Here is a 27,202-nt window from a genome sequence, read left to right as displayed (position 1 = left end):
CCCTCCCTGACATGTGCCTTGATCAAAGGCACCATCGATATTCACCTTAAGCCAACCTACAGGAGGAGGACTCCACGGCTTAACCTGCCTCCCCAATCTAGGTGTCACACTATGTCTGGCTACCACATATGAATGCAATATAGAATTAGTATGACAAAAGACCTGTTGCACAGTCCTTTCCTTTCCAACACAAAGTCATTGGTTTCTCTCTTTCCACACCCCCCACAACAACATCAGCAAAAAAACAAAAGCACGAGGTGTGACTAGAGTATAACATAGAGCAAGCCAATCTAGCAAAGAGGTTGGTGGAGTATGCAAAACCGGAAGCAAATCTGGTGCCAACCCAATGACATCACGCATAAAACAACACTCCCTACTAACATGAGATAGGGTCTCCTCTTCTGAGTTACAGAACAAACAACCATCCTCAACTGGGACTTTTCTACTTCTGAGTTGAGAAGCAGTTGGGAGTATAGAAGCACAAACTTTCCAAACATGTACCTTAACCTTTCCAGGGATAGGAGCTGCCCAAATAAACTTCCAATGACTCGGATTGGAATTAGAGGAAGAGCCACTAGTGAGCATGGGATGTAGGGAAGCAAATACAATTTTATATGCACTCTTTGTAGTAAACAGACATTTCATATCAAAATGCCAAATTGGTCTATCCGGAACAATGCTTCTACTAAACGGAATGGAGCAAATTAGTAAAGCTTCATCCGCAGGAAAATTTTCAGAAATAAGCTCTTTGTTCCAATGACCATCCACCATCAGATCGCTAACTAGCACTAGAGGAGAGGGACCATACCTTATTGGACGAAACAAATTCGGCCTTGGAATCCAAGGATGATCCCAAATCCGAATAGAAGTACCGTTTCCAACCTGCCATCTAAGACCCGCTTGTAACACTGATTTAGCAGCAAATATTCCTCTCTAGCAAGCAGAAGCATGAGTAGGTGTAGTAGCATTTAAAAAAGAAGAGTGTGGAAAATAACGAGCTTTAAATAACCGACTCACCAAAGAACCCGGATACCGTATCAGTCTCCATCCTTGCTTGGCAAGCAAGGCTAAATTATGAGCGTGGAAATCTCTGAAACCCATTCCACCCCCCTCTTTGGAGAGACAAAGAGGCTTCCATGACATCCAATGAGTTTTTCTTTCATTTGGTTTGCTGCCCCACCAAAACTTAGCGCACATTTGATGTAGATCATCACAAAAATTATTTGGAAGTAAAAAACAACTCATAGCATAGGATGGTAGAGCCTGCGCTACCACCCTAACCAACAAATCTTTACCAGCTCCACTCAAGAGCTTACCTTGCCAACCAGCTAGTTTCTTACTCAAGCATTCTTTTATATAAGCAAAAGATTCATTCTAATTCCTCCCCAAGTAAGTAGGAAGGCCCAGATATTTCTCATGCTTGACTTCAATGGCCACACCCAAAAAACTTGCCAAAGAAAGCTTATTAGCCTCAGGAACTCTCTTGCTGAACACAATGCTACTCTTAGCAAAGTTAATCTGTTGACCAGATGCCAACTCATAAGCATTCAGAACAGATTGTATATGCTGACATTCACTTAGAGTGGCCTTCCCAAAAAGAAGACTATCATTAGCAAAGAGAAGATGGTGAATTACCGGAGCACCCTCACAAATTTTGATCCCCTGTAGCTCACCATGAGTAGCTTTACATGCCAGTAGAGCAGAGAAAACCTCAGCACATAGTAAAAATAAATATGGTGACAAGGGGTCCCCTTGTCGGAGTCCTCTAGTAGGAGTTAGACAACCTCTCGGTTGGCCATTAATAAAAAAAGAGTACCTCACAGTAGTGACACATTTCATGATAACTCCGGCCAATCCAATTCTCATCAAAGCCTAACCTGTACAGCACCGCTTCTAGAAAACTCCATTCCATCCGATCATATGCTTTGCTCATATCCAACTTCAAAGAAAAAACACCCTCTGAGCTAGAGTAACAGTTATGTATAAAATGAGACACCTCATTTGCCACCAGAGTATTGTCTGTAATCAACCTGCCTGGAATAAAAGCGCTCTGAAATGGAAAGATAATATGCGAAAATTTTTTCTTAAGCCTGTTAGCAATCACTGTTAATGCTCAAAGTCCAGTGGTAGCCGAACCTTCGTTTAATGTGGGTCCGATGGGCGGACCGCTACTCTGAGGACTTGGTGATCTTCGCTAGTTGTTAAATGAAAGACAGGGTGTCAGAGGGAGACCGCGTTGGGCGGTCTTCACTTCTCCGATGCCTAAGTCAGTCGATGCATATAGACAACATAACAATAAATGAGTAGTAAATGCGTAATTAATGAGGAGAGAGGAGAGGACCTTTTATAGGTGAGGAGAAGACTGATCTTCTTCTTGTTTTTGATGTGAGACTGATGTGCTTCGATTCCCAATGTCCTGAGCTTCTGATGCTATCTTGGCGCGGCGTGTGGCGGCGCGTCAACAGTGATCTGGGGGAGATCCAGGGCTCAAGCGGTAGCCCGCCTGGCTGTGCTTTGGTAGGTCACTCCTTTGGTGGGAGTTGGTACCTCTGGCGGTGTAATGAGCGTGGCTCTTTATAGCTAATTATGCTTGCAAATGCACATGTAGGTAGAATCACTTTAGAACATATTTTTTACAACACATTGCATAAAGCTATAGGCCTCAAATCCGATACCGAAATAGGATCCTTCACCTTCGGAATTAAAAAAATATGTGTATAGTTAATCTCACCAAGAAATTGACCAGTATGCAAAAAGTGTTGAACAGCAGACACTACATCACTTCCCACAATCTCCCAATATTTTTGAAAAAATAAAGGTGGCATCCCATCAGGACCAGGGGCCTTCGTAGGATACATCTGAAAGAGAGCAGCTTTTATCTCAGCTGCTGAGTATGGAGCACACAAATCAGCATTCATCTCCGCAGTCACCTTTGGTTGCACCAATTCAACCACACTCTGCATATGAATATAGTTAACATCATTTGCCTTAAACAATCCAGTGAAATAACGCAAGACAACCTCTTCCATTCCTTTCATAGAATCCTGCCAGACCCCATTGTGATCAAACAAACCAAATAATCTGTTCTTAGCTCTACGATTGGAAGCCTTCCGATGGAAATACTTTGTGTTTCTATCCCTATCTGTAAGCTAAGACACCTTAGAGCGTTGCCTCCAATATGCACTCTCCTTAGCTAAAAGCCCTTCTAACCTAGAATGCAGATAAAAGCATTCCTCCTGGTATACCTGAGTCATAGGCAGTGAATAAAGGATCTGCAATCTGTCCCTTATGTACCCAATCTCAGCAGCTGGATGAGGTGTTTGGTAAAACACGAGATTATGGATTATAATTCAATCTCCCACTTCCCAATGTTATAATCCACAAGTTGCAAAAGTGATGCTTTAGATTAAGAGATTTCAGAAGTTGAGATCATTTACCTATATTGCCCTCATCTATATTCCAGCCCCGAACTCAGTTTCCCAACACTGCCGAAACTGGTTTGAAGATGGACAGAGGATTCAATGCCTACAACCCAGCAAGTTCGTGACTTCCAACTCCAATCATGGTCAGCTTTCTTCTACAGATGCAACGAAGCCAGGACTAAGCTGAGAAGAGCCGGAAAAGTCACTGGAGTCGAGGAACCGCGACGGAGCCGAGAATTCCCAAAAACAAAAATCATCAGAACCTAATCGAATTCTGAAACTAATCACACAGGTATGTAGACCATGACGAGAAGATGAGGTTTCATACCACATGCAAGCCAATCGGTGGCTGGAGTCACCGGAATTCATTTATGACTTAAGGACAACAATTTAAGAAATACAGTAATCCCCGCATAAAAAATTAGTTTAGGAGATCACATTAAAGTCAAACAAAAGAATCATAGTAATCCTTGCATATATTTTAGTTCAGGAGATTACTTAAAACTCAACAATAAAGATGAAAAAGAAAAATAAATAAGGAAAATAAACAACTCACTTTAAAATCAAGAAATCGTCTTTTCAACTCAATTAAAAACTTTCACCTTTTAAATGCAACACCCATGTCCTTCCTGGACCATAAAATAAAGAAAACACCCACCATGATTCCTTAAAAAATCCCATATTCTCTTCCCAAAAAACACAACGCAAGTCACACCCCGAAATCATATAGAATGTTAACCTCACAAATCAACAAGAAATTTTGGTCCAACCTGGACAATAAAGAAAATACACACCCGACACTCTCTTTTACAAAACATGAACTCATGAGCATAATAACACAAAGTCATCCCCCAAGCAGTACATTGGCAGACATACCAGAGCTTTGACTGAATCGTAGCTCGTCACCTGGCCAAGGTTATGGCATCTGATACTACACTGAGGTTACAATCTGTAACCCCGAATCCATAGGCCAACCTGACTATTACGAGCCGAACCTAAATTTTTATTGTTTACTAATCATTGAAAGGTAAACGACAACTCTTTTACTTTTTAGAACATTTTGATACTATTAGTGGCCCTAATAGTCGACTTTTTGTTCGGGTCAAGTTTTGAGAAAATTTTCTTTATGAAAGTCGTAGAGGACGTCAAACCAAGTTCGTGCATATGTGGTACGTAAAAATCGAAGTTCGTATGCGAAAGTTATGACTTTATGCACATTTACTCAAGCATGCGTATCATTATCAAGATAGGGAAGTATTAAGCCCAAAATTATCGTACCACAGGGATTAGTGGCTAACCCACAATCCTTGGGTAGTTGGAACTAAAGTCACTAAGCAAAGAACAGAAAAATAAAATAAAATAAAAATACTAATCTAAGGCACCAAGCTCTAGCAATGCTCGGCTTTGATTTTCACCAAAGCCTAATCATAACTAAGAGCCTAGTGATGATTATTTACAATGAATTGGAGTTCAATATTTTGAGAGAGAATTTTAGATTAACAAAATGTGATAAAATGTAAAGCAATTATTAAAAATGCAAAGAAATTAATAAAAGTATAACCAAATAAATTGGAATGCCGAGTGTTAGGGAGGTTCCTTCACCCAAATTCTATGTGTCGGAAGCTAATATAATATAGATGCAAATCTCCTACTTTAGCGATAGTCGCATCCAAGGCAGTTCAAGGCTCAAGGACCAAAATTCCCTTTCATAGTATTCCTACTCCGGTTCAAGGGTTGTAGGAACTCACTTGACATAAATTAGAGCCGGTTCAAGGGTCCCTAATTCACATCAAGAGGCCTAGAGATCGAGGAATTAGACTACTAAGCAACTCACCTGCGCAATCACGCAACTAGTGTAAATCGCCATGCTTATAACCCCTCAAATACGAAATTGAAGGTTTCTAGCTTAGAAATTTGAGGGGGTCAAGCCTCTAACTCCATCGTAGACATGCTCAAAATACACACCCTAGAGTTGACTAGGCTCCTAAACATGCATTTTAACCCAACAAAAATAGATATAAGCATCCATCATATGAAAATTGCATCATTACATTAAATTAAACATCTTTTACACAAAATTTGGGCTAGAGCACACAACCCTAACCACCAACAAGGAAATTACTCACACCCCATAATCATAGACATGCATCAAGATTACAAAATTCAAAGAGAAAAGAGAAAAGAAGTGTAGGAGAAAACAAGGGTAGCCACAAATAGCTAGATAGCTATCATGACTATCCTTGAATTACAACTCCCACAATTACCCAAGTCTTGAATCTTGTAGAGGTAGAAGCCTTTGATAAATCCTTGAAGGTTTGGGTGAGTAATCCTTCAAATTCCTAAAATAAAACTAAAAAACTAAAGAAAGTATGGAAAATGGAGGAAGATGAGAGGAAAGAAGTCCCAAATTCGGCCAAAAGGCCTAGGGTGTAGAAAATGGGTCTTACGCTTGTGAAATGTGTGTGCAAAGGTGCTTAAATACCCCCTTGGGTTAAAGGGTCAAGATTGGACTTGTACCCTAGATCCAAGGGCTCAAAAACAAATAGAAAATGGGTAAAATGAAAAGACTAAAACAACCTATAATAAAAATGTAGAGAATTAGAAGATTAGAAAACATTTTGGAAAATATAAAGAAAACCGGAGGGTAACAGTGTAAGTGAGTGTGTGACTAGCGTGAACACAAATAAATATCTCATCCACATGTGTGATGTGTGTGAGGTATGGTCCACTATTATTATTGTTATTACATCCATTTTGAATTTGAAATTTGAATACAAAGATGTAATACAAGTGGGCTTAGGTCTTTTATTGTGCTTCTTTGATCTTGGGCCTTGGACTTCATGCTATCGGGCCAAGTTACCAAGTCGACCAGTTGACTTTTCGTCCTTTTGTCGGAAACCCCATTTTCCTCCAATTTCACACAACTTCTTTCGAAATCTACAACTCCGCTTATTTACTACAATATAAATAAAAATATATTAATTACATAATAATTACTTTAGAGATTAGCTTAAATTTAGCGTTTAGAACTAATAACGCACATAAAAATGCGTGTAATCATGTTATAAGCGAAAAATCAAACTTACTGTTTATGGTAATTTAGTATATATTTGAAAAGTTACTGTGGTAGGTCAGAACTATCCGGGTAACTCTCTCGCTGTCTCGCTCTCTCCTCTCTCTCTCTCTCTCTCTCTCTCTCTCTCTCTCTCTCTCTCTCTCTCTCTCTCCCTAACAGTTTTCTTTTTCCAGCATAACTCCCCCATTCGGCCACCAATCGACGCGCCACAAGTTTGGTTAGGACTGCCTCCTCCTCCCGCACATGCTCATGTGATGGCTCACAGCGATTTGGCTAGAATTTTGCAAATTGAGCCTCTAAAGTTCACTGTGAAAGTTTGATAAATTCTTAGATTTCTCCCGATTCCGGTCATTTTGGAAAGCCCATTCTTTGCTAAAGAATTCCGCCAAGTCTCTTGAAGCAATTTGAAGCGTGGAGAAAGAATTAAAAGTTTGAAATTTTCACTATTCAAAATCGGGTATTTACTATTTGCATTGATTTCGGCAATTCTAGGTGTTTTACGGCTTGGTGGTAGTTGAGAAAAATGTTTAGAATGTTGAGAAGATGTTGTAACTGGATTTTGGTGCCCTGGTTTGAAGTCTGCCAGCAGCACGTGGGTTGTGGGTGCGTAAGGCATAGATTTATGTACATATGTTCGTAGTGAAGATCGGAGGAGTTTTGTATTGATTGTGAATTTCCGGAAATGTAGAATTTCGATCATCGATTTACGAGAATCCGACTGTCGGATTTCTCTCTAATTTTTCCTAGAATTTGTAAATTGACGAATCAATATTATTGGTCAAGTTCGGATGGAATCTGATAAGGATTGAAGGCGTTGGGCTTAGAGGAGACGTTTGAAATTTTAATTTCTAATTATCGTAAATTTAATTTATGTTCTATGCTTAATTATTTATAAAAGTTGTATTGTACAGGACGTGAAGAGGACCATCACGAGGAAAATTCAGATAGACGGCAAGCTTAGCCATATACTGTTAGTGGACTTTTATTTTTAAACAATGATGCATACGATGATTTTTCCCGAATTAATGATTTACTTATTTATTTATTATTTTATCACATCTTTGACTTATGATTTATTTTCGGGAATTTGATATCAATTTATCACATGGTCTCACTTGCAAATGATGATTTTTGAAAATTGATTATAATTTATCTCGATTATGATTCAGGAAATGGAATTGTGATTTAAATTATTGTTTTAAATTATCGAGCATATTAATCAGATTTAAATATTTATTGTTATATCGATTGGACTTTCGAATTAAAGTTTGTTATGCTCGATTTTGAACTTGTGATTTATGTTGGAATATTTGACGAATTATTTTCCAAGGCGATTCTGGAATTTATTTTACCTTTTTACGTAAATTATAATATTTCCGGATTATTTATGGAAATGAGATTTCCTATAGAATTACATATTTTTTTTATTCTCGCCTATTTGTTTATGAATTCGGGAATATTTTGGCGTGCGGGGCCACGTCATTGGAATATATTTATTTTCTCGTGACTTTATTGCGAAATTTGGGGAACCTTTATGGATTTATTGGTTTTTGAATGATTTTCTTCACCATACTTGGGTTGATATAAGTTGTTTGTTTGGTTCTCCTCCTCGCTCCTCCTCACTTACTTTGTATTTGTGGGTCCAAGTCATGGATAGAACCTAGGAGGCTCCGACCGAGTCTGGGAGACTCCTTCGTTGTATGGTAATATTCATGTTCCCCTTATTTTATGTTTATTTGACTAGCGAGGCTAGTTCAATTTCTTTTAACAAGCGGGGCTGGAATGTTCTCATGAATTTTGTTGTTGCGAGAAAAATATTTATTTAATAAATATTGCATGCATTGGACTTTACAAATAATGATTAATGAGGGAAAGTATTAAATTATTTTATTTTCGATTGTTTATGAAATATTTATTTTTGTCTACACACGCTAACGTTTTTATATATTTCCCCCCCCTGGGCCCTTTGTTTTCAAATGCCCAGTTTGTAGTGTAGCAGCTCAACTTAGGAGTTGAGGCTTAGCACCACCACTGCAACCTATCTTCTGTAGGTTACTACTTTGTGTATTTTATCTCCTTTTTTTAGACTGCTCTAATAACCATGGGAGGTTTTATATTATTATATGTATAATTGTGGATTTGAGATTGAATTGAATGAGGACTCATGCTATGGGTGGTGGAACGGCTGAAAATTGCCGGAGACCTGAAATGCCACCGCAGTCACCGCCTTGCTGCACCCCCTACGGCCCAAATCGCACCACCAAAATACAGACGTGAAGAGGAGGAAGAGAGGGTTCCATAGCTGCAGGCCTTGTCCAAATCCATTGCCGAACGAGGAATAAACCGCCTGCCAAAGCTAACAGGGTCGGGGAGAGAGAACGGAGAGGAGAGAGAGAATTACCAATCTGATCTACCATAGTAACTTTCCATATATATAGGAAATTATCATGAACAGTAACTTTACCTTTTCTCTTATCACTTTCGTATACGAACTCCGATTTTTACGTACCACATATGCACACGTTCGGTTTAATATTATCTACAACTTTCATGAAGAAAATTTTCTCAAATTAAACCCAAACAAAAAGTCAACTTTTAGGGCCCCCTAAAAGGTCGAAATGGAGCTAAAAAGTAAATGTAAATGTGGTTTACCGATCAAAAAACTCGTAAACTGATAAATTTAGGTTAGGGACGTTACACTGGAACTGGCCACCGATGATGTTTTTGGAAGAATTTTCATGAGTTGAAGTTGAGTCTCCGTCAATTCCTCACACAATTGAAGAAAATCTTCTTCTCTAAAATTACCAGCACGATCCATATCAAAATTACTGCTTGAAATCTCGATCTGTAGCCATCTTCGCAGCTAAGCAAAAAAGATATTGTTTGCATTTTCCAGAACTGATTGAGATCCTAAATGCTTGTATATTCAACCGGGTTGAGAAATTGTTCCTTCGATGCAAGTACTTCAAGAGGCCTTACGAAAATGGCAAAATAGAACTAAACTTTTAACAATACTTCACACAAAATAGCACTCACAATCAGTCGTTTGATTAATTTTATTAACCGAAGAAAAAAGAAAAAGAAAAAAAGAAGTAATTTGATTGAATTATACATCGCACATTCGCACGTGCCACTTTGCTGGTTTCCTAACAAACACAAACTTTGCCGCCAAAGCTGTAATCGGTTAGTTGGTTTCAATTCTTTAAAACCCCACTCATTTCACAATTTACAAACAGCTCTAATCGGTAAGCAAACCTCCATAGTTCAACTTCATCCTCTGCAAAACGTTTTGCAGAATCAAGAATCGGAGCAAAGGTTTTGCAGATTGAAAGCACATTTCTCTGGGTATGTTATCTTTCTTCTATTTTTCTGAAAGAAAAATATATCCTGTCGTTTCTCTTTTTATTCAACATCTCTGAAAGCAATCTTCATCTCCAGTCAAGAAACTCAGTTTCTCTTGCTTCTATTCTCTAAAAGATGAAGAAAATTGTTTCTCTTCCATATTCTCCCAAGATAAAAATAGCTATTTAATCAAATCTTTCTGCATCAAGAATTTTGTTTTCTTTTTTGTCTGAAACAGACTGAATGATTGATAAAAGTAAGGCTACTGAAGCCAAGAAACTACTTAAAACATTAAAAAACCCAATCACCAGCAACCCAAAACCAGGGGAGGAGAAAGGGGAGGGTTTGGTTGTGGTGAGGAGATTGCTTTCAAAATAGTAGCTTTAACTGCATGTTTGTGGCCCTTACAATTCAGATAGTAAGCATTCAGCACTTCCAGTAGACTCGGGGTGTGAGTCGAGAATGTTCATCGACCAGAAGAAACAGACCCAACTGGCTTCCAAACAGTACTAACTTTGTCCAAGAACATAGAAATAAGCTAAGAAGCACCGATACGGGTACGAGTACCCAGATACGTGGAAACGGCAAATCTTAAATGTAATAGGAAACAGAAACGTGAAGGAAACGTGAAGGAAAAGCCAATTATATATATATATATATATATAATTAGAAAAAAAATTTTGAAACATAAGAGGAGAAGTCTTGAGCAGAAAAGATTCCGAGCAGAAGAGGAATGACCGAACGACAAAGCCAGAAGGGGAACGACCGAACGACGAAGCCCGAAGAGGAACAACCGAACGATGAAAGAGAAACGCTCGATTTGGGTCTCGTTTTTGCAGAAGAAACGACTGTCCCGTTTTTGCAGAACGATGCTTTGGCTGAGATCGCGTCTCTCTCTCGATCTAGATATTTTGTTTGTTTGTTTTTTTTTTTTTTTTCAATTTTTGCAGAGTAAAAAGTCAGTATTACCCCCACGTTTCTGATTTATTTAGATTCTGGCTTTTCCGCATTGGATACGAACGTATCCAAACCGTTTCCAAATCTGGATACGCGTTTCCGTGCATCATAGGAAGTAAGAAATGTTCTATTATTTCTGGTTCGTCATCACATAAGTTACAGAGAGGATATTTGCTTATTGTAATCTTAAACAAGTAGCTATGGAATCAGATATACTGCAGGAGGTAGAAGTTCAAGCACTAAAGGGAGCTCTCACCCTTGAAGTTCTCAGCAAGGCCATGCGGAATTGTGATGTTAGTACTGAGCAGCTAAAACACATTTTCCACACATTTGCAGCACCTCTCCTCATCAAATTTTGGGATAGCAAGTGGGATGCTGATAGTGTGAACATACCCCAGACACAAGCTGATCACCTTCGTCTCACTGAATCAGTTATCCACGTATTTGGTGCAGCAGATTGTAGAAGGAAGAGAACAGAGCAAGTGTTTTCTGGGAGAATTCTTATTTTAAACTTCTTCTCTCTTCATCTCAAAAAAAAAAAAAACTTCTTCTCTCTTAATTCGAATAGCATGATTACAATAGACTTATATAGGCCTCAAGAGCCTGACTTTAACACTTCTAACTGTTATGACATTAAACAACCAACCCCGTAGCTGCCAATGGAAAGCCAAAAGACTAATAACAGTAGTAACTGATAATCTGCAAATCAAAGGACAATAACTGACAGCAGCTTTATTCTTAGGAAAACCAAGAAACAAGTATGGTTTAATTTTCCAACAAAGCCTCCCGTAAACCAAACTTGCTTTTGACACCCAACCTTGCAACATCTTCCTGGAAGACCTGTCCACCAAGAGCCTTTGTAAAAACATCAGCCATCTGATCACCTGTCTTGCAATACTTCACTTCAATAACTCTTCCATTCACCAGCTCCCTTAGAAAATGATATCGCATATGAATGTACTTTGTCCTCCCATGAAGAACTGGATCTTTTGCAACCGAAATTGTGGAACTATTGTCGCAAAAACAAAGTTGTTGGAGTGCTTTGCTTATGCTGCAAACTTTCCAGAACACCTCGTAGCCAAAGAACTTGACATCCTGCATAAGCACCAGCAATATATTCTGCTTTGGTTGTAGAGAGAGCAACAATTGGTTGTTTCTTCGAACTCCATGAAATTGCACCACTTCCAAGACTAAAAACATAACCTGAAGTACTTTTGCTGTCATCAATACTTCCGGCTAAATCGCTGTCAGTATAGCCAACAAGATTCACTGGAACATTTGCTTGATAGAAAATACGAGTCAATGGTTCCAATAACATAACGCATAATTCTTTTTGCAGCCTCCTAATGATTAGCATATGGTTTCTCCATGAATCTGCTCACCAAACTCACTGCATACATGATATCCGGCCTTGTCGCTGTTAAGTACATCAAATTACCCACCAAACTCCGAAACATTGTGGAGTTCACAGATTTTCCTTCACCATTTTTGCTTAGCTTTAAGCCTGTAATGCATGGTGTTGCTACTGGATTAGCATGCTCCATCTTGAATTTTTTAACAACCTCTTTTGCATAGCTCTCCTGGGAGATAAAAACACCTTCCTTGGATTGTTGAACTTCAATTCCAAGAAAGTGATGTAGTTCTCCCAAATCTGTCATCGCAAATTCCTTCATCATAGAAAGCTTAAACTCATTCAACATCTCCAAGCTATTTCCAGTAAAAATAAGATCATCAGCATAAAGACTTACAACCATGAAGCTTCCTTGTGAGCTACCTTTGATGTACAGTGTGTGTTCATATGGACACTTCTGAAAACCATGCTTCTCAAAGTAAGCATTGATGTGGCTGTACCAAGCCCGTGGTGATTGTTTCAAACCATATAATGCTTTCTTGAGCTTGTAGACCTTATTTTCTTCTCCTTCCTTCACAAAACCTGGGGGTTGCTCAACGTAAACTTCTTCTTGGAGAGAGCCATTCAAGAACGCAGACTTCACATCCATTTGCAACAGCTTCCAATTATTTTGAGCGGTAAGAGAAATTACCAAGCGAATGGTGTCAAGTTTGGAAACGGGAGCAAATACTTCAGTGTAGTCTTCACCTTCTTTTTGTCTGTACCCTTTCGCTACAAGTATAGCCTTGTGCTTGTTGATAGACCCATCTGGATTGATCTTTGTCTTATACACCCATTTTACACCAATGGGTTTCTTGTGTGATGGCAAATCTGTGACCTCCCAAGTTTGATTTTTTTCAATAGCTTTTAGTTCCTCTTCCATAGGTCTCTTCCACTTTTCTTCTCTACAAGCTTCATTAAAACAAACTTGATCCTCTCCAGCAAAGAATGCAAAATAAACAACATCATCTGGCAAACTTACTTGTTCTGTGGAGTCATAAAGGTCTTGCAAGCTTCTGAATTTTGGAGGAGGACTTTGAGTTAAATCATCTGCATCTGATGTTGATCCCTGAGTATTAGATGTACCATCTTCATCTCCCAAAGCTGGAATGCTTGCTGTATCATTTTTGTCTTCATCAAAAAATGCAAATTCATCGAACAGAACATCACGGCTTATCAAGAACCTCTTCGTCTCTGGATTGTACAGCTTGTAGGCCTTGCTTCTGTCAATATATCCAATGAAAACATACTTCTCTGACTTGTCTTCAAGTTTGTTTCTGATTGCATCTGGAACATGAGCATATGCAATAGAACCAAAAACTTTCAAATGCTGCACATTTGGCTTCACTCCGTACCATGCTTCATGAGGCGTACAATCTTTCAAGCATTTTGTTGGTGATCTGTTGATTAAATAGACTGCACAAGACACTGCTTCTGCCCACAACTCTTTCTGTAATTTCTTTCTTCTAAGCATGCATCTCACCATCTCTATTATAGTTCGATTTTTCCTCTCACTTACACCATTTTGTTGTGGTGTATAGCGAGCTGTCAGCTGATGCCTTATTCCATTATCTTTGCAATACTTCTCAAACTCATTGGACATATATTCTCCTCCACGATCAGTTATTAAAATTTTGATTGACCGGCCAATAATGTTCTCAACTTCTGCTTTAAAATCTTTGAAGACTTGGAATGCTTCTGATTTTTCATTGAGAAAACAAACCCAAACTTTTCTTGAAAAATCATCAATAAATGAAATAAAATATTTGCTACCTCCAAGAGATGGTACTGGCATAGGACCACAGAGATCGGAATGAACAAGCTCCGGAGGATATTCTACTTGCCAAGAGGAGTGTGAAGGAAATGGATTCCGGTGTTGCTTACCAAACTGGCATTCTTCACACACACCATCTTCTTCATTAATCTGGGGTAACCCTTCAACCATGTTTTTTGTTGCCAGCAGCTTCAAACTTCCATAATTCAAGTGACCAAATCTGTCATGCCATAACCTGGAAGTTCCTTTCTCACGACCAACAAAGCATGATAGATTTGTTGCTTCAAGCTTGAGAGGGAATAGATTATTTCCTGCCACTCCAATCTTTGGAATAAGCTGATCTTTCTTTGAGAAGAAGCAAGCATTATCATGAAAATGAATATCATATCCTCTCCTCAAGAGATGCCCAGCACTTAACAAATTGTTTTTTAATCCAGGAACATAATAAACTTCTGACATCTTTTCAATGCTTCCAGACTTTGATTTAAATGTGATTTCTCCAACCCCTTCTATTTTGTAAGCTTTAGCATCACCAATTGTTACTTCACCATGATCTATCAGTTTGATAGTGGAGAAAAGATTCTTGTTACCTGTCATATGTTTGCTAGCTCCACTGTCAAGGTACCACACCTCCTCCATGTAGTTTCCTTGGCATGCTGCAACTAATAAAATGCCTTGCTCATAGTTTTCAATGTTGCTTTCATGCATGAAACTAGCTCCGACTTGCTTGTCATCTTCTTGCCTGGACCAGTAATTTCGCTTGACATGACCTGGTTTGTTATAATAAGAGCCTCCAAAACATCCTCTTCCATGATGGTAGCCACAACCCCTTCCTCTACTTGGAAATGTGGTGTCTGTATTCTTATCACCTTCATATTGATTGCTCACCAAGCCTCTTCCAATTCCTTGAAAATTATAACCTCTTTCACGAGAATTAAAGCCTCTTCCTCTCCCTCTTGCTCGACCATCTCTTCCATTCCAATGTGGAGATCTATGACCATGATTCCAATTGCCTCCCGTAGATATGACTTGAGACTTGAGTGCTTGATCTGATTGAGAAGAGGTAGGTTTCCTCTTATTAATCTTAAACTCATGAGCTTCCAATCTTCCTTGCAAGTCATCCAAAGTGAGAGTAGACAAATCTGTTGATTCTTCAATAGCAGCTTCCACATAATCAAACTTTGGTAACAAGCTTCGAACAACTTTTTCACCCACCCTTGCATCTTCTAAAATCTCTCCATTTGAGGCTATTTTATTAACCACAGAGTTGACTCTTGTAAAATACTCCCTGATGCTTTCAGTCTCCTTCATCTCCAACTTTTCGAACTCCTATCTTAGAGTCTGAAGACGAACCATTTTCACCTTTTCTTTGCCTTTGTAGGCTGCATGAATGATGTCCCAGGCTTCCTTGGAAGTCTCAGCTTGAGCAATTCTTTCATACACAGACATATCAATTGTCTGGTAGATATAGAAGAGTGCCTTGCTATCCTTCTTTCGATTCTCCTTCAAAACATTCCTCTGTGGTTGTGTTAATGCACCTTCATTTTCCGGTTCGACGTAACCATCTTCGACAACATTCCATATGTCCAAGGATTTTAACAACACCATGACATTCTTGCTCCAATAATCATACTTTTCACCATTGAAACGAGGGATGAGTGAAAGCACATTGGGGTTGGAGTTATTTTCATTTGCCATGGGAGCACAACAAGCTTCTACAGCTCTGATACCAGAATGTAGAAGGAAGAGAACGGAGCAAGTGTTTTCTGGGAGAATTCTTATTTTAAACTTCTTCTCTCTTAATTCGAATAGCATGATTATAATAGAATTATATAGGCATCAAGAGTCTGACTTTAACACTTCTACCTATTATGACATTAAACAACCAACCCCCTAGCTGCCAATGGAAAGCCAAAAGACTACTAACAGTAGTAACAATCAAAGGACAATAACTGACAGCAGCTTTATTCTTAGGAAAACCAAGAAACAAGTTTGGTTTAATTTTCCAACACAGATGTCTCAAAGCTGCTTTGTAAACAGATGTACAGGCACATGATAATGAATGTTGGCATCAAAAGAGAGTACAAACATTGTTTTTATTGCTGGTTGAGGTTACTTCAGCCTGAAGAAAAGGAGCGCATGGTTACTCGATTGTACATGAATTTGCTTGAGGCTGTGAACAGATGGGGCCAGAATCGAACAAGTGAGGAAACACCGATTGAAGATCTGTTAAATCCCAAGTCTTCTTCTACAATTCCAATCTTGAATTTGGTACGAGCATGGGCTGAGTTCTTCAAGACACCAGTTCAACAGAAAAAGTTGAGTCACCTTTATTCACTCGTATTTTACTACGAAATCCACACCCAACCAACTGACATATAAGCTTTTGAGACATGGCAAGTCATCCATGAGTTGGTAACTGAGTCGCAGAATAAATGATATTGAGAACAGAGTCTGAGAAAGACAAGGAGAAATCTTTCATTGAGATAGGAAAAACATATGAATGTAATGTGAGATCTTAGATGAACAGATATCTGAAATTCATGTTCAGGTCTTATATTTTTGCACAGATTACTAGTATCGTTTATTTGCTTTATTATTATTATTATTTATTATTATTATTATTTTTTTTATCTATGCTTAATGGTGTAATTTGTGTTCAGCAATGGTAGATTAGCTATTATACATAAAGTATAAGAGTCTAATGGGACAAATATTATCATCCTCTTTTCCATTTATAAATTTTTCCTGTTTCTAGATGATTAGTACTATAGAGACGAAGTGCTCTGAGAGGATGTATTCTTCTTGAGAAAAATAAACCTTAAAAATCAAGCTCCTAACTCAGCCATATGCTATCAATCTCCCAGCTAACTCCTTCAAATCAACAAGTAGTTCTTCATAAACTACATTCATTTCAAGAATCATATTACATCATACCACAACAAAAGCCATCATGAGCTACAGTTACAGTCTCCTGGCCTCCTTTCTCTTAAACAGTAAATATTGTTGTGAATCAATGAGAATGGGACGTCAAAAGCACAAATAAGCACAGCATACCAAGAAAGCACACCGGAGAGATAAGAAGACAAGAACACAGATTTACGTTGGCTCAGCAAAACTTTTCTCTACGTCCACTGGGCATAAAAAGTCTACCCTTACGTGTATAATGAGTACAATCATATCAAGCCTTTAACCGACTAGAGGAACAACCAAAAATGAGCAAAGAGGGACTCTGTCTTCTCTTCCTATCCCTCTCTTCTTTGCCCTCACTCACTCTCCAACTCCTAGAATGGAATACATTGTGCTTCTGTCTCTGTGATACCTTTTGTATTCTCTCGCTCTCACTCCTGGAGCGATATTCACTCACCCTCATAGGGGTTGAAATCCCTGGTACCTATCCGTCATTCTAAACCTTGACTGGTATTCCATCACTCCAATACCCCATTCATCAGTACGAATCCAAAATCTACTGGGTAAACACTTCTTGTACTCTAAGACAATAATTGTAATTGCCATGGGAATAACCAATGGGCTGGAAACCCAACAAATACGACATGTTAAATATGAATATGGATCACATACACATATACACAGAAGATGTTCAAACAAGAAATTTGCTTGATCATATTCAAATCAAGCCAAGGTATTTAACAAACAAACCTTAAATTAAAAGAACCATCCCAGAATAAAACATGTCTATGTGAAACCTAATGTGGGAAGTTCAATCATTGCCCTAATTAAGCAGACACCCAAAGACAATCATGTAAGGGAACAACTCAAGACTCGGAGTGGGCCAAGATCTTTATTTATAAAAATAAGTGGAAGAGTACCTGGAGGGAAAACATCAGAGCAACAGAAGGATAAGGAAGAACGATAATGCCTTCGTGTCTGATCGTAAGAAATATACAATCAAGCATGCAGTTGAGTCTTGTTCGTCCACCCACCAAAATTGGGTCACCATTCCCTCATTTGACAGTTACTTCATTAGGATCAAGCTCCAACTCCTCTGCAACAATATAGACGTTGAGATGCAAGTGCCTAAAGTAAACAAATAAATAGTATTAGCCAAAAAAAAAAAAAAGCAAAGAAAAAGGAAGACCTTCAAACTAACCTAAACTCATTATGAAGGTTGTAAAAATCATTAACAATGCAATGGCTTCAAATAAATTGATATCATCAATCTTGTTAGGAGCTGAATTTTTGTACTAGACCTATGGCCATGATGGAGGGATTCATGCCAACACCTGCAAAACAAGCATAAAAATGAGTAGCAAGCATCAGCTGCAATGTACATTCATAACAACAGCCTCTTGTCACATTTAATATAATGAAAAATGCGACATGCGAAACTGTGAAGAATTGGTAAATTCGTAAAACTCAGTGAACCCTCTCTCAACTTATGACCCTGTGGTTAAGAATTTCTGGGTCCACGTTTTAACTATGGAAGTAGTGGATACATGGATTACAATTTCATCTTCAAAGTTACCAGATGCAATTGCTTCAGGACATTGATTTCACCTCTTAATGAAATTAGTCATATGAAATTTTCTTCTTTCTGGCCAATTACTAATCTTGTGACTCTAATCTCTAAGTTTTTTAGTATTCTTCAATGTTGTACACTGACAATATCAGCCCAATGCTGTTCTACTATTAAAACTATAAAGCTCAGGAGTATTCATAGGGTTTAGTTCAAAGTGTGAGGCACATCGCAAACAGTGACGAGTTTCAATGCTCTGGAATACTATAGAACTTCCACAAGTTCCCTGAATGAATTTGATGGACTAATGCTTTCAACTACCACCAAAATATGTTTTCAAGTAAGTTGAAAGCTCTCAGATGGACTGGCAAATGCTAGCTAGATTCCACTGCATATGATAGACTTCACCATCCATCACTGCTAAACTTAACTGTTGAGGCCTAATTTCTTAACTGTGACACTCAGAATGGCACTGTAAAATTGGCAAGGCCAAGCTGTCTCTTGCAAAGTCATAAAGTTGGGTTGGAATTAGATACAGTCAAAGACAGGTTTGAACTGATGGGCCTCCATTACAACTTTTCTAAACAAATACACAATCTTTGTCGTCTTCTTTACTCCCTCCTAAATTTTTTTGTGCAAGCTCAACCTACTTCTCTGTCAGACAAGTCATCATCCACCCCCTTCCCCTTCCTTCTCTCTCTCTCAAAAAAAAAAAAAAAAAAACACACACACACACACATTTTTACCTATATGGTATACAGGATTAATCCATTGCCCTGAAGATCTTACTTGATCTCGATGTATCCAATGTGTTAGAAGTAAAGGAAAGCAATGGTCAATGTTGGATGCTGCCTACAACATGTATAGCTTTGTATATACCTAAGCAGTTTCTTTGAGATTCTCATCGCATGTTTAATGCCTTCATGTATGCGTAGGTGTTTCTGGTGGCTTTCTCCAGGTACCTCACACAGAATGCTATATCGCCTGGGATACCGATCGAACTCCTAGACCCTGAATCAAGAATACAACGTTAGAGGGGTAAACCGTACCGGACGGTTCACACCTCTTCGATGCTTGAGTGAGAGACTAATATATAAGAGTATCAAGTAAATAGTGGGTAAAGGAGTTATTATCCATCAAAGGTGGTTGTGCTAATGCCTTTATACTCGCGCACGGGGAAGTAGTCTCTCCTATATTCGATGTGGGACATAGGTTGTTCTTCTGATGCCATATCAGCTCTCTTGTTTATGTAATTAGGTGGGCTGTGCCAGCCTTGCCCTGGGCCCTGGGTGGCTCAGGTGACACCCCATACGGGTCCTGCCATGGTGGGTTGTGAACCCGGCCCATGGTATAGTACTGGGGGGGTACTGAGGGATCATAATTGATAGTGCCAAACCTAGTGGAGACTTCCGTAGTACGTACAAGTCCCCCAAGTTCTCGTTCAAGATGTTTCTTGGGTGGGGACTTAAAATATTTGTTACAAGGTTTGGCACTAGTGTGCCTGTATGGAGTCCCCCAAGTTCCCGTGCAAGAGATGTCTTGAGCGGGTTACGCTGTAGGTAGCTAATCTACAGTGCTCCCAATTTAACCTATAAAGGTTAAAGGGAAATCTCTAGGTACCTCTGGAGGACTTGAGAGTCTGATACCCGATGGGATAGGATGAGGACTTGATCCTCTGATGCCCGATGGGGTAGAATGAGGACTTGAGCCTCCGATACCCGATGGGGTAGAAAGAGGACCTGAGCCTCCGGTACCCGGAAGGGTAGAATGAGGACTTGAGCCTCCGATACCCGATGGGGTAGAAAGAGGACTTGAGCCTCCGGTACCCGATGGGGTAGAATGAGGACTTGAGCCTCCGATTCCCAATGGGGTAGAAAGAGGACCTGAGCCTCCGATACCCGGAAGGGTAGAATGAGGACTTGAGCCTCTGATAGCCGATGGGGTAGAAAGAGGACCTGAGCCTCCGGTACCCGATGGGGTAGAATGAGGACTTGAGCCTCCGATACCCGATGGGGTAGAAAGAGGACCTGAGCCTCCGGTACCCGGAAGGGTAGAAAGAGGACTTGAGCCTCCGGTACCCGATGGGGTAGAAAGAGGACTTGAGCCTCCGGTACCCGATGGGGTAGAATGAGGACTTGAGCCTCCGATACCTAATGGGGTAGAAAGAGGACCTGAGCCTCCGGTACCCGGAAGGGTTGAATGAGGACTTGAGCCTCTGATACCCGATGGGGTAGAAAGAGGACCTGAGCCTCCGGTACCCGGACGGGTAGAATGAGGACTTGAGCCTCTGATACCCGATGGGGTAGAAAGAGGACTTGAGCCTCCGGTACCCGATGGGGTAGAAAGAGGACTTGGCCTCCGGTACCCGATGGGGTAGACAGAGGACTTGAGCCTCCGGTACCCGATGGGGTAGAATGAGGACTTGAGCCTCTGATACCCGATGGGGTAGACAGAGGACTTGAGCCTCCGGTACCCAATGGGGTAGAATGAGGACTTGAGCCTCTGGTACCCGATGAGGTAGAATGAGGACTTGAGCCTCCGATAAGAGGACTTGGCCTTCGGTACCCGATGGGGTAGAATGAGGACTTGAGCCTCCGGTACCCGATGGGGTAGAAAGAGGACTTGAGCCTCCGATACCCGATGGGATAGAAATAGGACTTGAGCCTCCGGTACCCGATGGGGTAGATAGAGGACTTGAGCCTCCGGTACCTCTGATATCTGATGGGATTAGTGGTGCATGTCAGCCACGTGGGGTGGAGTTGGTTGTGCAATAAATGCCCGTCCCCCATCTGCCAGTCTCGAGGCATGGAGAGATGCGTGGGACACGTGTAGTGATCCTATGGTTGAAGGTCTTTCGTCTTCAACGACTGTGATGTTTTGAAGATTGACTTTAAGAGGGAAACAGACTGTTTCCCTTCACTTTCGCGGAAACCCTCAGAGATCAAAGAGAGAGAGAGAGAGAGAGAGAGAGAGAGAGACTGTGGATTTTGCAGCAGCGAGGCGAGGAAGAGGGAGCCAGGGAGGAAGTGGTGTTCTTGCCTCTTGGTCGATCGATTTCCTGCTGAAGAAAAAGGTCAGAACCCTCTCATTCTATTTTGAGCGATTTTTGTTTTTCTTCTTCATCTGGTTCTGCCATTGATGTGTTCTGTTGTAGATTTGTGTAATGAAGAGGGAATGGGAATAATGCTAGTGTAGTTTGCGTATATGTAGCGTCTGGAGACAACATTGGGTTTCTCTTAGGATTTCGAGTATGATGGGTTTTGTGGGTTTTGCTTGAATTTCTGGGTTTTTCTTTGAATTTCTGGGTTTTGCTTGAAGTGGGAAGTGATCCGCGCTTCAACATGGTCTTAGATCTGGTTAGGCTAACCCTTGTGTTTCTGATTCCAGATATAGCGAATTTTGAGGTCCCGGTTCACATAGTTCTTAGGATGGAATCAGAAACCAAGGCCGGGGATGCGGGATTGTCGTATCAGTCTTCTGCAAGGTAAGCGGAAGCGGATATCGACCGGTACCTGGCACGAATTAGAACCGAGAAGGAATTAGCGGAGAATACCAGATCCTCAACTGGGGTGTTCTCGGAGAGTAGTGAGGAGTCCGACGAAGGTGAGAGCGAGGATGGATTTGCGGAGGCACCGGTAGTCACGGTGGCAATTCCCGAGGGCATCCCGAAACCTAGGTACACATTAGTGGACGGGACTGTATGCGACGAACCCGGGAGAAGTATGACTATGAAGGAGATCATCGTCATGAGACTGAAGTGGGGAATACCGGACGAGGTAGAGCTTAGGCCTCTAAAGGTTGGAGAGATGGTTTCGAATCCTCCCCCAGGATGGGTGGCACTGCACGAGAACCATTTCCACCAAGGGCTATCGCTACCGTTGCCCCGGTGCCTACAGTATCTCTTGCGGATGCTGAACCTGTCACCGAGGCAGTTGACCCCGAATGCAATGCGACAAATACTTAGTATGATGGCCATGTGGGACTTGTGCCAGTAAGGGTGGCCTTCCATAAATGAATTCCACGTGGTACATAGGGTTCTATACTCAAGGAAGCAATCGTGTATAGGTACCGTGACGTTTGCCGCCAGGGACTACTTGCCTTTAGTTACTGATATGCCTACCTTAATGAGCAAAAGGTAGAGAAATAAGGTATTTCTTGCTGGAGGGCGGTGGCAAATTAAGAATAGGAAGTGGCAATTGACTGGTACTTTCCAAGCTATCAGGGACTAGGCCTATTCATTATCCGATGTGAAAGGAAAAGGATAGCCCGGGTATACGCTGTTTGGAGTGAGGAGGAGAGAAGCTCTTATAGATTCATCCGGTACTCTATACTTTATAGGCTAGGGCTAGGGAGACTCCCCGGTGAGGCTTACATTTCTGTTAATGTGGATGTGTATGTCACCGTGTCCTTTTTGTGTTACTAACTTTCTAACTGACTGTAGCGAAAGCGCTGAAAAGGAAGCCCCGGAAAGGTAAGAAGGACGACTGGATGGATGACAACCAGTTGATGGACATGCTGATGAGCCAGGGAGAAGACGCCCTTCACATTGAAGTCGACTGGACTCGAAGGCTACAGGTCGATCTGTTGAAGAAGCCCTACTGGAGATTATTGATGAAGGATATGGGGAGCCTGACCCTGATGCTCTCGTGACCCAAGTCGAGCAGCCCTCTGCCGGGGATGTGGTCACCATAGCTGATCTCGGAAGGGAAAATGTATCGGTCGCTGTATCTCTCTCTTCTCGGTCCGCTGGTAGCGAAGAAGTCCTGCTTCCCGGTGAGAAGAAAAGATCGCATAGACACCGCACCGAAGAGAGGATAAGCAGGAGGTGACCTATACCTGCTGGGACGTCAAAGAATCCATGGCGAAGAGGCAGAAGAAAAATCCTCCGGGACCAGAGGCGTCGCTCTCGCTCGGCATGTTATCCTCTACCATACCGATAATCCCCAAGAAGCCCATTAAGCAGCTGTTGAGTGAGTACGGGGTTGCTGATGAGAAGTTCGTGTGGTCCATGCTAGCCGACTTGAAGGATATAGACCTCGATCGGGTGCAGGCCAAAGATAATACTCCACAAGAGAATCGGCGCCTTGCCCGGGAGTCAATGATGCAGGGGACACACCTGAAGGAGGAGGTTAGCAATCTCTCCGGGCAGGTGAAGTATCTGCATGGGGAGAAAGCCAAGCTGGAGAAGGAGCGGGACTTCCTGAAAGAGAAGATTAAGTCCTTGACTCCGATGGTTACAGAGCTGGATGCAGCGAAGCAACGAATTGTTGAGCTTGAGGGCGAAATGTCTACTGAGGCAAGGGATGAGGTGAAGAGTGCCCTGGACTCTGAAAAAGAAGCTGCAGAATCAGGCAAGTCCTGGAAGGCGAGGGCAGATCATCTGGAGGAGCGCCTTCCCGTGGAGAGGTGCGAGGCCATGGAGGAGTACAAGGGCTCTCAACAGCTCATTGATATGTTGATTGCTGCTCAAGACAAGGCCGTGATTATGAAGTTCAAAGAGTGGGTGGCAGCCGGGTAACTAGATGAAAGCAAATTCAGGTGGGGACTCCTTGAGAAGAAGAAGAAAGCCCAAGAGGTGGCAGCCGAGTCTGGTGCCGGTGGATCCCGGAGTACCGCTCGAGAATAGTAGTCCTCCAAGAACAGATTTATATAACCATCACCTGTTTTTTTTTTTTTTTAGTAGAAATTGCCCTTGTCTTGAACAATGACTTAATTCCTTTGCCTGGTTGTCCGGGATTTTAGTTTTTTTTTTTTTTTTTTTTGAATGGAAATGTTTGAACTTGAATGGGAATTGAAAGGAATTAAAACTTCTAGGGTTTTATACCTAGCCTTGAGCATTTACTTGCATCACTTATTACCGGAATAGAGTAACTGACAATAGTTATATCTGGGAATGCCCGTTGTAGGTAAAAAAGTGCTAGAAATGGTCTGAATAATTCATTTTTCCATTCAAGTACCACATGGTGGTTAATACAGAATAAGTACCCGATGGGTAGCTTGCCATAGCTATATGGTCAAAAAGCAGAAGATAGAACAAGATGCTCTGGGAGCTACTTGTAATAGTACCATAGGCGCTGAGTATTCCATGGATGCAGGGAAACGACTCTGTCAGTGTCCCGGATGTAAAAGGTTGCGGGGCCTACCTCTTTGATGATCTCGTAAGGGCCTGTCCAAGATGGATCCAGCCCGCGGGGCTCTGGGTAGACCTACTCCATGACCCAGTCTCCCAATTTCAGTGTCTGGGACTGTTCCTTGGCATCATAATAATGAGCTATCCTCTGCTTGTTTGCTAAGTTATGCATGTGTGCCACATCCCTACGTTCCTCGAGTAAATCAACATCGAGCTGTAGGCCCTCTGAGTTGGTACCCGCATTGAAGTATTCGATCCTGGGACTCTTGATTTGTGTTTCAATGGGGAGAACCGCTTCAGATCCGAAAGCCATGCAGAAAGGGGTCTCTCTGGTGGCCTCTGTTGCCGTGGTCCTAATAGCCCACAATACCTCCGGGAGTTTAGCAGCCCAAAGACCATTGGCCTCATCGAGCTTCTTCTTCAGCAACTTCTTGATTATCTTGTTGACAGCTTTGACTGACCATTGTTCTAGGGGTGAGCCGGGGATGCATAAAGGATTCTAGTGCCCAAGTTTTCGATGTAAGTCCTCAACTCGTCATTATCGAACTGGGTACCATTGTCCTTGACTATGGTGTCCGGGACCCCAAACCTGCAGTAGATGTTCTTCCACAGGAAGTTTTTTACCTTTTCCGTGGTGATAGTGACAAGAGGTTCTGCTTCTACCCACTTTGTTTGGTAGTCTACAGCAACAATGGCGTATTTGAATTGTCCCACTGCTGTGGGAAGTTTTCCTATTAGGTCCAGGCCCCACTGGCAGAATGGCCAAGGTGCAAGGAGGATTGAAAGGGCAATGGGCGATGCCCTGGGGATATTTGCATACATTTGGCACTTGTGGCAGGAACTAGATATTGTTTGAGCTAGGGCCGACATGGTTGGCCAGAAATATCCTGCTCTTAGGGTCTTGTGTGTAAGTGACAGGGCTCCAGTATGGTTACCGCATACACCAGCGTGTATGTCCTTCATTATTTTGTGGCCGTCCTCCGGTGTTACACACTTCAGGTTAGGGAAACAGTGACCCCTTCTGTATAATTTTCTGTTCATGATCGTGTATCGAGCTGACCTTAACTGGAGTCTCCTGGCCTCGACCTTATCGTCCGGTACTAGACCGTCCACCATGTACTTGAATATTGGGTCCATCCAGGAGGCTGTGTGGTCTCCGTGAATATTTCTGACACCGTTTTGGAAGTGCTAGGCCTTTCTGGTATTTCGACTTTGGTGGCCCCGTAGGTAGGACTTGGGGAAGTTGCCGCAATCTTAGCGAGGGCGTCTGCCTTGTCGTTCTCTGCTCTTGGTATTTGGGTGAGAGTATAGGAGGTAAATCTCTGAACTAGCGCCCGAGCTAAGGCCTGGTAGGAGGACATGTGGGGCTCCTTTGCCTCAAAGTTACCGCTGACCTGGTTCACGACTAACTGAGAATCACTGGATATACTGAGGTGCTGGACACCTAGTTCCCGGGCGATCTGTAGACCAGCTATGAGTGCCTCGTATTCTGCGGCATTGTTGGATGCCTTGAAAGCAAATTTGAAGGCATACTCGTAGACTTGATCGTCCGGGCTAATTAGCAGGATACCAGCGCCACTTGTCCTTTTGTTAGATGCTCCATCAACATACAACCGTCAAGTGCTTGGTGGAGGTGGATCCGGGGCTGGTGGCTCAGGTTATGAGAGGGAATTGACTCGGAAATAAAATCTGCCGCTGCCTGGCCCTTAATAGCTATCCGGGGTTGGTACTTGATATCGAATTCCCCCAATTCGATGGCCCATTTAATTAGTCTGCCGGACGTCTCTGGCTTCTGCAGAACCTGCCTCAATGGATGATTAGTGAAAACGGTGATCGAGTGTGCCTGGAAGTAATGTCTAAGCTTCAGGGCCGATACTAGTAAGGCCAATGCTATTTTTTCAACATCCGGGTATCTGGATTCTGCACCAGTGTAACCTTTTCCAGCGTAATACACCAGGTACTTGCAATCAGAGTCTTTCCTAATCAGAGTGGAGCTCACGGCCGACGAAGATGCCGCAAGATAAATGTAGAGCATTTCTCCTGGGACAGGTTTGTAAAGTAGAGGTACCTCTGCTAAGTATGCCTTTAGGCCAAGAAAAGCAGCCTCATGCTCAGCGGTCCAAGCTATTACCTCTACGTGCTGGGTCTTTAGCAGCTTGAAGAAGGGAGTACACTTGTCCGTCAGCCTAGAGACGAATCTTGACAGGGCGGCTACTTTACCTGTAAGATATTGGACCTCGTTCCGGTAGGTTGGGGATACCATGTCTAATATAGCCTGCACCTTCTCTGGATTAGCCTCGATTCCCCTGTGGCTAATGATGTACCCGAGGAACTTTCCTACCTCGACCCCAAAGATGCACTTCTGTGGGTTAAGCCGCATACCGTTCCGTAATATAATGGCGAAAACAATTGACAAGTTGGTTACGTGATCCTCTGAGGTTAAACTTTTTACCAGCATATCGTCCACGTATACCTCCATGATAGTACCGATGACCTCTTCAAACATGGAGTTGACAAGTCGTTGATAAGTGGCGCCTGCATTCTTCAATCCGAAGGGCATGACCTGGTAGCAATAGAGACCTTTGTCTGTGGTGAAGGTAGTGTGCTCCTCGTCTGCATGGTTCATTCGAATTT

The 27,202-nt window shown here is 41.7% G+C and overlaps 1 protein-coding gene across 1 annotated transcript; it reads right to left on the bottom strand.

The window, feature by feature from the left end:
* Positions 1–1,374: 1,374 nt before the first annotated feature.
* Positions 1,375–5,289, bottom strand: LOC112171461. The gene is made up of 4 exons (XM_024308644.1): positions 5,257–5,289; positions 2,676–3,044; positions 1,817–1,939; positions 1,375–1,662 (listed from the first exon to the last, which is right to left on the bottom strand). The coding sequence occupies exons 1-4, from the start codon at positions 5,287–5,289 to the stop codon at positions 1,375–1,377; spliced, it is 813 nt and encodes a 270-aa protein (XP_024164412.1).
* Between the last annotated feature and the right edge of the window lie 21,913 nt (positions 5,290–27,202).

Source organism: Rosa chinensis, chromosome 6 (assembly GCF_002994745.2).
Source record: "Rosa chinensis cultivar Old Blush chromosome 6, RchiOBHm-V2, whole genome shotgun sequence".
NCBI classification, from domain to species: Eukaryota; Viridiplantae; Streptophyta; class Magnoliopsida; order Rosales; family Rosaceae; genus Rosa; species Rosa chinensis.
Note: the sequence above shows the minus strand (reverse complement) of the source record. Positions and strands in the feature narration are given on the sequence as shown.